Source organism: Astatotilapia calliptera, chromosome 3, assembly GCF_964374335.1.
Source record: "Astatotilapia calliptera chromosome 3, fAstCal68.1, whole genome shotgun sequence".
NCBI classification, from domain to species: domain Eukaryota; kingdom Metazoa; phylum Chordata; class Actinopteri; order Cichliformes; family Cichlidae; genus Astatotilapia; species Astatotilapia calliptera.
The window spans coordinates 5368485-5380276 of NC_137424.1; the positions used below are offsets into that span (position 1 = coordinate 5368485).

General features: G+C 42.8%; 2 protein-coding genes across 2 annotated transcripts in view; both read left to right on the plus strand.

The window, feature by feature from the left end:
- The window catches only part of LOC145424554 (protein NLRC3-like), a 37633-nt gene extending 31695 nt beyond the window's left edge, over nt 1-5938 (plus strand). Inside the window, exons 10-11 of the mRNA XM_080297961.1 lie at nt 909-955; nt 1104-5938. Coding sequence (XP_080154087.1) covers nt 909-955; nt 1104-1645 — 589 coding nt within the window. The 3' untranslated portion in view covers nt 1646-5938. The remainder of the gene's footprint in view (nt 1-908; nt 956-1103) is intronic.
- Nucleotides 1-11792, plus strand: part of LOC145424529 (uncharacterized) — a 192386-nt gene that overhangs the window by 108660 nt on the left and 71934 nt on the right. The gene's annotated exons all lie outside the window — the stretch shown is intronic.

Here is an 11792-nt window from a genome sequence, read left to right on the forward strand (position 1 = left end):
TTTCTCTTATAGGTGAAAAATACCAACTCCAAAACTTGGTGCCAGGGTAAAACCTTCCCCATACTTCAGAAACCCCAAAATAAAACAAAACAACACTCTCCTAGCTTCCCTCATTGAATTTCAGTCATTTCGACTCTGGCTGCAGGATCCTATTTGCTCCTGCTATCACGTTCCCCAAAACAATACTAATTCAGTCATCCATGTATCAGTTCTCAACCCACTCAATAAACCAGACATGATGATGGTAACAGTATTACCTACTTAAAATTGTGTTTGATCCTAATGAGCTAATCCTACATTACTCCAAGCATGTGTCGTCCTCAAATGGTCTCCCAATCAATTCACCCGTTGCCCTTCTGACCTTTTACCCGACCAGAGGCTGAATAAATGTTTTCATCAAGAACCCCTACTAAGAGCTTAGTAAAAGAATGCACCTTAGTCTTTCTGAAAGACACACCCTGTTTAAACCTCCGAATTAAATTATATTTATGCTGAAAATTATATTAGGTCTGCAGATAAGCAGCTTCTGACCAGAACTAGACGTAAAAACAGAGGTGAGCTTTATCGATGGCTGCAGCCAAACTCTGGAACAGTCGCCCTTCACATCAGGTCGTCACCAACACTGGACATTTTTAAAAGCCGGTTGGAAACACATTTGTACTCTGTAGCTTTCAATCCTGACCAGTCTTTATAGTCATTACTGTGTATGTTTCCTATTTTCTCTCTACTCTGTGCAGCACTTTGGCTCAAGCTGTTTTTAAATGTGCTGATAAATAAATGTAGATTTCTTTGAATAAAACAGTGGAGCCGAGCTTTGAGCTCAGTGTGTAACAGTGTGTGTGTGAGAGCCATGTAATGTCCATGTGTGCATGCTGACTGTGCTGCTCTGACCCCCCTCCTCCTTTCAGGGTGGAGCCTGCTGGAGTCCGATGGTTGAGACCAGGTCTGAGGAAGTGTAAGTGTGTTTTTAATGGGATTCATGAAAACAAAGCAGCACACATTCAACCATCTTCATCATGTCAGGAGTCATCATCAAAGTGTCAATCAATGAACAGATGATGGATCAATAACTGCAGCTGGATTGTGTTTGTTCTCTCCATCAGATTCCTGTCAACTCACAATCGACACAAACACAGTGAACACAAAGCTCCAACTGTCTGACAACAACAGGAAGGTGACACGTGTGGAGGAGGTTCAGTCATATCCTGATCATCCAGACAGATTTGATTATTATCAGCTGCTGTGTAGAAATGGTCTGACTGGTCGCTGTTACTGGGAGGTCGAGTGGAGAGGAGACGTTTTTATATCAGTGAGTTACAGAAGCATCAGAAGGAAAGGAGACAGTGATGACTGTGTGTTTGGATTCAATGATCAGTCCTGGAGTCTGAGCTGCTATAATGATGGTCCTCGTTATGTCTGGCACAATAACAGATCAACATCCATCTCCTCCTCCTCCTCCTCCTCCTCCTCCTCTGTCTCTCACAGAGCAGCAGTGTATGTGGACTGTCCTGCTGGCACTCTGTCCTTCTACAGAGTCTCCTCTGACACTCTGATCCACCTCCACACCTTCAACACCACATTCACTCAAACTCTTTATCCTGGGTTTAGAGTCTGGTCTCCTGGTGCCTCAGTGTCCCTGTGCTGAGTTTAGGGCTGCCACGATTAGTCGACTAGTCACGATTACATCGACTATCAAAATCGTCGACGACTGATTTAATAGTCGACGCGTCGTTTGAAGCTTTGTAAGATCCCAAAAGACGCAGGAATAAGTAGCAGGATTTAAGAGTGTAATAACGGACTGAAACAGAAGATGGCAGCACTGCATGTACAAGGATGCCAGCTGCCGTTAAACCCCGAAGAAGAAGAAGCTGTGTCCCAGAATTCATAGCGCGGCCCAGCTCAGTTTCCAACAATGGCGGCAGCTAGTTAGTTTTAATATTACTCTTATTATTCTTTCTGGGTCACAAAATAAACGTTTAACATATTTTCAGGCGAGAATGTAGCTGTGTAAACCTCAAATATCTGCTCAGTTTATCAGGACACCACATACTTTCAAAAGCGCTCCGACGTTTTCGGAGACGTCTGTTACCCACTAGCTCGATAGCGAGCCGGTGGCTAGGCTCACTAGCGCCGTGAGAACACCGGACTCCCAGCAGATCGTTTTCAAGCCCACCGCCGTCTTTCACTACTCAGGTTAAACATGATATGAGTCACTTAGATCACTTAAAAATATTATTGTTTGGCTTTTTTTAGTATTTTATTTGTTCCTGAGTAAATCGGCTGAGATTAAAGTTTTTACACAGCTGAATAAACTTCAAGCAGACAGCTGATTATCAGAAGTGTGAGATGCTGAGAATTTACTCCGGTGTCCTGTTATATTTTAGAAAGCAAGGAGTTTATTAAACTTCACCGAAACAATCTGCAAATTTCATTAAAATTTAATAAACTATCATCCTGTCTTTATTTTTAGTTAGCACAGACCTTAAACACTTAAAGCTGTAAGCTAATGATAGTTATATAAGAGCAGATGCTGCTGGTGCAATAAGCTGTACGTTTTACTCCAATGGATGATGATCTGATTAGTCGACTAATCGCAAAAATAATCGGTGACTAGTCGACTATCAAAATAATCGTTTGTGGCAGCCCTAGCTGAGTGGAGTGTAAAGAGTGTCTCCTGTTACAGAAACACTCTGACTGTTGAACAGATAGTTCAGTCTGTACATGTCTGTCTCTTTCACTCACAAACACGTTTTCAGATTCATGGATTCAATCAGTTGATGTTTGAAACTCTTCTAAATGATTCCTTGTAAACTTCTTCAGTCACAAACAAACAGGAAGTGATGTCACATGTGTTCCTGTCCACACAGCAGAATGAGTCTATTGCTGACAGTGATGTACAAACAGAGTGAGCATTTCTGAGGCCCAAAATAAACTGAGTAGTTCACTGAATGAACAATGGACTGTGAGCTCAGTTCCTTCATCATTAGTATGGATTATATATGTATATGTATTATATTAGTATCATATATATCAGGTGCTGCTGCTTTCAGTCATTGTGCAAATGTGCTGTTTGTAAGCTTGTAAAGCTGCAGTCAGCTGAGACTGAAGAAGTCACCTGATCAGTGAGCAAACGTTTCTGAAAACGTCCAGATGAACAGAATCAACCTTTTGGGATCAGCCAGCAATGCAGCATCATTGTTGTTCAGCTTCAGAGGTTTGCAGGAATGAACTGATGACCAGAAACAGCTGCAAAGTCCAAGAAAATACCAGCTGGAGTTCAGCTGCATTTGAAGAAGTCAAAGAAAAGTAAGGATGGCAAAGGGCGACGTTTTCTTCCAAAGAGCTGCAAACATGGTCGACGCCTCATTAGAAGAATCATCTGGACATTTGTGAGGAACTCTAACCAAGAAAGCAACGTCACACAGATCCAACAGACAGTTTCCATGACTGCAAGTGTTGAGTGGAAAAATGCTACATTGCATTATTGCATCCTCTCACCACAGGAGGCGCTGTTGGGACCACTGATTGCTGATCAGCTGTTCTCTGATGATCTGATTGATACTGTGAATAACGGGACTCACTGAACTCTGTGACACAGTGAAGATTACAGAGTTTAACTTCACCCTTTAAGACTGACCACAGAACCAAGTCCGCCAGAGCTTTTGTTATATTTTTACATGCTGTGGAGCCATTTGTGGGAGCATTTCAAGTTGCTATACATCAATACAACTGTTATAGCCCGAATTTTAATAATATGTGTGCATTAAGTCCATAGTAACTACATAAACTGCAAAAACAACCTCTGCTCATCCATCTCTGTGTGTATCAGGATACATTTGGTTCATAATACACAGAAAAATCAGAGTTATTACCTGTAATAAATGTGAAAGATTCCTGCAGTGATAACCAGGCAGGACTGAAACACATCCAAGCTGTCACCACGGTAACAGCACCGCCCATCCACAGGTGAGGGGAGGAGCAAAAAGAGGGACTTTGACCATTTTATACTAAAAACACTCAACTAATGTTTCTAATATGAAACAAATAAGCCCACATTAATGTGAGCGTTTATTAAATAATAATAATGATGATTTCCTCCTGATCTCATTTCCACAGCAGAGAAAACTGTGGTGTATATTGAGGTGGAGGGTGTGGTCTGTGGCTCAGGTGTAGAGTGAGGGTGGGGTGCACCACAGCAGCATGCTGGGACTGCTGAGGGTGGAGGAGGGAGTGATGATGACATCAGAGCTGCAGCACAGAGACCAGTGAACACACAGTCTGTTCATCTTTGCATAGATACAATATACAGCACAATATTGAATGACAGACACGCTGTGGGAGCTTCCACAGATACACTGACGTCAGCATCCAGAGTCCTCCTGCTGCTCCCCCCTCAGAGCCCCGTGATCAGCACCAACACATTCAGTTAGATGACAGAGTCCAGCTGCAGCTAGAATCAGCTCCCCTCTGTGAACAACAGCACAGCGTCAGTGTTTCACACTCAGTGAAAGGAGGAAACAGCAGAAGAACACCATGTGTGCTACGTTTCCCAGGACACACTACAAACTGCACAAATACAGAGCAGCACGTGGAAGGACCTGGAGCTGCATTTACAGAGCTGCAGACAGCGTGATGTCCTGTATGGACAGGTGGAAGGAAGCAAGTCCTCAGCTGGAACACTCGTGTTTGTCCACAGACAGGAAACACAGCAGGAAACTTCCTCACAGAAGTGCAGCTCATGGATAACACACTTCCTGTCAGTCAGAATGAGGCTGCAGCCAAACACAGAAAGGTGTTTTTGTCCAGATGAGCCCAGAGAAGAAACACGAGTGTTCACAGACATCAGAAGCTCAGAGAGGTGAAACATGAGGTTGGAGTCCTCGTCAGCATCCAGAAGAGCTGCTGTGAAACCCTGAGTACTCATGACAGACTCTGATGGCACAAACACATCATGATTCAAACAGAAAGACAAACATGGAGCTCCTGATCCTCCTGCATGAGAACAAGCTGACATGAGCGCTGTGTCTGAGAGTGTCTCCCTGTCACAGTGACAATAACACAGCTGCTGCTCACAGTCATTAAACTGACCTGAGGTCAGCTGTGCTCCTTACATATGAACCATGTGACCTCACATCAGTGCTGTGGATGACTGTAGTCATAGAAGAGTAGAGCTGTAGCAGGTGGTGTGAGGAGGAGGTGGTGTATTCTAGTTAACGCAGTACTGAAACACTCCAGCAGAGGGCGCTGTTAAGTCCTTATTGTAACACAGTTACTGTGTGCAGTTAGACTTCATACATAATCTGCACTTATTTCCATCAGACATGCTGTCAGTAAATGATTGGTTTCTATTGATTCTACTTCCTGTTGACTCGTTTGATGACAGTGAAACAATCACAGCTGATTGTGTGATGATGTAAACTGTCACTGTTACATTCAGTGTGTGTGACATAATGTTAGTGCAGGCTGATAACAGCCTGGTTCTGTTAGAAACACATGAACGTGTCCATAGATCAGTGTGTGTTTAACATGAGAGCTTCAGCCCTGCTGATGTGTTAAATAAAGACATGCAGGAAAACTGATGAGACTCTGAAATAACTCTTTATATTTATAATGTAACTCTGCATCAAAAGAACAACAAAGGATCCCAGACAGGTTTCTGTGAACAAAGACCATTCTGATGTTTCTGTGTTTCTAACACTTTGACATTATTAGTAAACAGACTGCAGTGAGCAGCATTTATAAAGAGCTTCTATATAAAGATATGACAGCTGTTTGACAAGTTTATCACTCTGTGTTTGGACCTGATCAGTCCAGCTGTTTACTTGAAACATGTTCATTTACCTGTTCTGTTATATTCATGTTCTTGTCTCTGTTGAAAACACATTTTAATGTCCCTCAGATTTTTCTCCCAGATGAATAAATATAAAAATGACACAAACTGACTGCAGCTACTTTTTGTCCTTTCTGTCAAAAACCTTCATGTGACTCATGAGAGACACGTTTCAGCTGTTTGTGACAGATCAGAGGCCAACAAGTCATTTATAACACTTTCCATCATTGTTTAAAGTTCTCAGTGTTTCTGTGTTGCTGCGTATAGGATCTCCCAGCATCATCACTGTGCTGTCCAATCATTGTGTGCGAGGTTACCCTTATAGTGCGATGTGTGTTTGCACAAAGAGAAGCATGTGTGTCAAATATAAATAAGCACAGAACAGAAACAGCTGCTCGTTTCTTCTGTTTAGAGTCAAGTTAGTGTTTTGTGTCTTTGTTTGAGGCCTGATGTCGAGCAGAGGTGTGTGTAACTGCACTGGTCTGTTATATGTGTGAAGTGTGTGCTTCTCTTCAGCATCATCTTTGTCACTGCTGATTCCTTTGTGTCATCATGTGTTGAGAAGAGAGAACAGTTATAACGGAGGAGCAAAAGGAAGCCCTGAAATCTGCATCAACAAGGAAGTGTTGGCTCACCAGTGATCCCAGCAGAGCCACTGGTTTGGCTCCAGTTGTTCTAGATTCAATGATGTTGTTGCTACAGATACATGTCAGCATCTTTATTGAATTTAATATGAAGCAGAAATGGTGTCATTAGGAGAAGAAGAGGAGAACAAGTCCGGCGAGGAGGCAGCAGCTCTTAAAGATGAAACAGCAGCTCAGCCCTGAGCTCAGAGAGCTGCACATGAAAAAGCTCCTCAAGCAGATCCTGTCAGAGGTTTGTCATCAACAGGAGGAACTGTTCACATCATAGGATGAAGATGCTGTCAGCTGGATGAAGAAGGTTATTTAATGCAAACGTTCACACTGAAGTCAAATTGTTGTCGTGTTGAACAGATTCATGTACTGATCGTCTCCAGAATGTTAGAAGAGCTTCAATGAATCATTAGAAACAACTTACAGCTGCACAGCTGTGTCAAACACATCTGTGTGTCATTGTGGGATTGTTGTGTTTCTACATGTGACACACGTCTAAAACATGCACACAATCTGAACACAAACAGGGACTCATGTGTTCCCACAGCCAGATGCTGAGAGCCATTTCCTTGTAGTCCTGTGTCTACATACATGAACCATTAGATGTTATTGGAATGATTGTCAGCTCTGATAGTTTCATGTGTGTTTAGCTGGACGCTGTTTGATCCTCGACATGTTTAAAGGTGTCCAGTCCTGAGACACTGGGGCTGGAAACAGCTGTGATGTCATTGGACTGTCACACAGACAGAAGTGCATGAAGTGAGCAGCCGAGGAGCCGCTGATGTTTTGGATTCAACAGCATTTGAAAGGTCGACACAGACACATTTGCACACAGAAAGCTGAATCTGTCATATGCCACAGTGAACTCACTGTTCAGTGTTTTTCAGGAAGCTTCTTAACTGCCTCTGCTGCCAAACAAGCAGCTGATGTCCTTGAGAAGAAGCTGAAGAAGTCTTCAACAACAAATACAGGAAGTGGACTTTCAAATACTAGATTCACTTTAGACTCACAGAGAAATGACTCAACCAGCTGTGTTTGACTATATGAAAGGTCAGTGTGTGTCTGCACACAGACTGTTGTGTTGGACTGTTATTCAGTTGTCTGCTGAATGTTTTCAAATGTCTGCATCTCAGCTGTGATGAGGCTGGGGGTCATGGGAGGCCACCGTAGCAGCCTCTTCAACATCATGACATCATCATAAATGCTGCTGGACTGTCTGATGGGCTGACGGTGAAAAAGCCGTCGGGAAGGAAACAGAAGACATTTCAGAGGCTGCAGCAGATTTCTTTGATTCGGGGCCTTTTTCAGCTTTATTGGACAGAGCAGTGAAGATAAGTGACAGCAAAGCAGAGAGAAAGGGGGCGTGGCCCGGGTCAAAGCCAGGCCAGCTGCTCTCCACCTCGTGGTCACCTGCTCATCCTAGTGAGCTCCACCAGCAGCCCTTTCACACACTTTACACTGTCAAACACTGTGTGTGGACCTCAGCTAACAACAGGCTACATTTAAGTCTGGACTACATGCTTTTATATTGTTTTTATTCCATCAGCAGCTCAACATCATGAGCAGCTTTGACATAAAGACATCAAACTCAAGCTGACTTTAAACTACTTTTAATACAGGGGCTCAAAAACAACAACATCTTTATTATATATCAGGACACAAAGTCATTTCATCTCAAAGGGAAACAGCTTTATTTGGAATAACCAGCACTATCAACTGGTTTGGGATCTCCACCAGTTTCATGTCTTTGCAGCTTCTCCAACAAAGTTCCTGTAAAATCAGCATGTTTGTCTTTATTGGTTTGATAGTGATTGATTATTCAGTCCCAATCTGCTGTCATCTAAAGAACAAAATGATGTTTCTATGAGTCACAAAGCTCCAGATGTTGTCGGCTTCACAAAGAAAACAAAGAACTTAAACACAAAGTGTTTGGAGCCAAAATGTTCCCAAGCTGCTCTTTTTGAAATGGCAGAGGTACAGTGGTGTCTAACAGCACACTGTGGAAGGCAAACATGTTATTGTTGGATGAAACTTCATGAATCCTTTGTAGATTTGAGCTGTTGGAGCCTTTCTTTTCTCTTCAGGTGTACAGATGCTGAGGAGGCAGGTGAAGCAGGTGGAGCTGTTGTGATGCTGCAGAGGGTGTGTCTTAGTAACTCTGTGAGGCAGAACTGGATCCAACATTGTGGATGTGTTGATGTTGGAGCCATTAAGAGTCTCTGGCCACACTGTAGGATTTCCCTTTGATCCACTGTGGGGGCATTTTGGAGTCTGTCAGTGAAACTCTTCATGTTTGTGTTTGACTCCAGTTTATAGAAACAGAGAAATGTGTCATGCTTTTGTTCGGCCTCCACAAATACACACATTTGTTCATTGGTTGGACTTTTTGGAAGGAGACACATTGAAAACCATGTTAATAAGATCTTGTTGTTTCCTGTGGATCCGACACAGAGAGTGGACTTCAGACAGAAAGCGTGGAAGAGATTTTAGAGGCCGTGTGTGGCAACAGGAAGTTTCTGTGTGTTTGCTGATCTTACATGTGGAAAACAACACGTGATGTTTGTGAAGTTCTACAATGATCATTGTTCTCACAGCATTTTGAGTGGGAACAGTTCAAACTGGGAGTAGTGGGAGTTATTTACTGATTGAAACAAGCTGAATGTTTCTGTGACGATGAAGATCAGCAGCTCAGCTGATCAATGAACTGACATCTATCAGTCGTTTCATGAGATGAAGTCATCAGCAGACATTTGTTCTGACTGTGTGATGAATGTCAGAACGTCAGGGCTCTGCTTTAGTCACTGCTTGATGATCATTGGCTCATTGTTGAATCCAGGGCCCAGTCTGACCTCTGACCTTTGCTGCAGGTCTTCTGTGTTATCTCCACTTTCATGTCTGATCTTCTACTTGTAGTCCTGTGTCTACATATACAGTGGCTTTCAAAAGTATTCGGCCCCCTTGAACTTTCCCACATTTTGTCACATTACAGCCACAAACATGAATCAATGTTATTGGACTTCCAGGTGAAAGACCAACACAAAGTGGTGCACACGTGAGAAGTGGAACGAAAATCATACATGATTCCAAACATTTTTTACAAATAAATAACTGCAAAGTGGGGTGTGCGTAATTATTCAGCCCCCTGAGTCAACACTTTGTAGAACCACCTTTTACTGCAGTTCCAGCTGCCAGTCTTTTAGGGTCTGTCTCTGCCAGCTTTGCACATCTACAGACTGAAATCTTTGCCCATTCTTCTTTGCAAAACAGCTCCAGCTCAGTCAGATTAGATGGACAGCGTTTGTGAACAGCAGAAATTGAAATTGAAATTGCAGTGAAGTCAGCTAGAAACTTACAGTGACGTGGACATCATGCAAAGACTGCCAGACTCTGTAATACTGCAAATGATCAGTGACTCAGGTTAACACTAAACTTTAAACGGCACCTCTGTGTCTCTGTGTGCTGAACATCTAGGATTGAGTCAGGCTGCATCAGCTGAAGCTGTTATTTGTATATATCAGTATTTTTTTATTCAGGTGTGGGGAAAATACGTAAGACTGCAGTGAAGCGATGCACCAGATGAATCCCTGGCCAAAGGTATCGTACTCAAATCAGACTACTGATCCAGCCACATCAGCCTTTTGTGAGGTCTGTTTAAAGTAGACTAAAAGTGAACTGCAGGTTCCTGAGAGGTGGACTGTGAGCACAGAAACACATGTTCATACATACAGCTGCAGCAAACTTACATTAATTTTAAATAGATTTGTTACTCTGATGTCTGTCTCTGTGTTAGTCCTCTGACAGACTGGTGACCTGTCCAGGTGTGCTCTACCTACTACTGGGACAGGTTCCAGCCTCTGTAATAGAAATGTTCTGTTATTCTCATTTAAAGTGTTTAAGTGCTTATGCATATGCTTAGTTGTGACACTGTTACTGTTCAGTGAAAGTTGCTAAAACTAGATGAACTTACTTCAGCAGTTTGAGAAAACAACTCCCTTTACAGGTGCTGATAAGGCCAAGGGCACAAAACAGCACAACCATTGATGCGTTAGGTTTCATAGCGAGACACGTGAAGTGTGGTAGGATCAGTTTGTAACTTCCTCCCTCTTCCTTGGAATGCATAAAGGAGGAGGAGCACGACCTCTGTGGCAGCGCTGACATGACTGAACTGTGATGTTTGATGTGTGTTGGCGCAGTAATAAATAGCTTGATCACAGCTCTTTCTGTGTTGCAGACTTTATTTAAAAAATTCCACGAAACCCCCCCCCCCACTGTGAACCTGAATTGAATATTCAGAAGACATTTGTTTAAATAGTTCTACAAATCTGAGCTGTTGGTGTGTCCTTGGATTGTGTGGTAATAATATTAGAGCCTGCAATCTTTCTTACTGGATCTCTACTATGAGTCATGTTACCTGAGATTAGTTCTATGTTTACCTGTCAGCCTGGACGAATGTGCTGTGTGAAGAATGTAAATGACATCAGATCTGAACTGCTTACATCTAAGGAGCCTGTTCATATTTAATTGTAATATGAACCAATGATTTTCTGATTGATTGCTGATATATACAGTGGGGCAAAAAAGTATTTAGTCAGCCACCGATTGTCATCATTTTAGGTGGGGGAACTTGCACAGAGGTCAGTAATTTGCACCAGAGGTACACTTCAACTGTGAGAGACAGAATGTGAAAAAAAAAATCCATGAATCCACATGGTAGGATTTGTAAAGAATTTATCCGTAAATCAGGGTGGAAAATAAGTATTTGGTCAATAACAAAAATACAACTCAATACTTTGTAACATAACCTTTGTTGGCAATAACAGAGGTCAAACGTTTACTATAGGTCTTTACCAGGTTTGCACACACAGTAGCTGCTATTTTGGCCCATTCCTCCATGCAGATCTTCTCGAGAGCAGTGATGTTTTGGGGCTGTCGCCGAGCAACACGGACTTTCAACTCCCGCCACAGATTTTCTATGGGGTTGAGGTCTGGAGACTGGCTAGGCCACTCCAGGACTTTCAAATGCTTCTTACGGAGCCACTCCTTTGTTGCCCGGGCGGTGTGTTTTGGATCATTGTCATGTTGGAAGACCCAGCCTCGTTTCATCTTCAAAGTTCTCACTGATGGAAGGAGGTTTTGGCTCAAAATCTCACGATACATGGCCCCATTCATTCTGTCCTTAACACGGATCAGTCGTCCTGTCCCCTTGGCAGAAAAACAGCCCCATAGCATGATGTTTCCACCCCCATGCTTCACAGTAGGTATGGTGTTCTTGGGATGCAACTCAGTATTCTTCGTCCTCCAAACACGACGAGTTGAGTTTATACCAA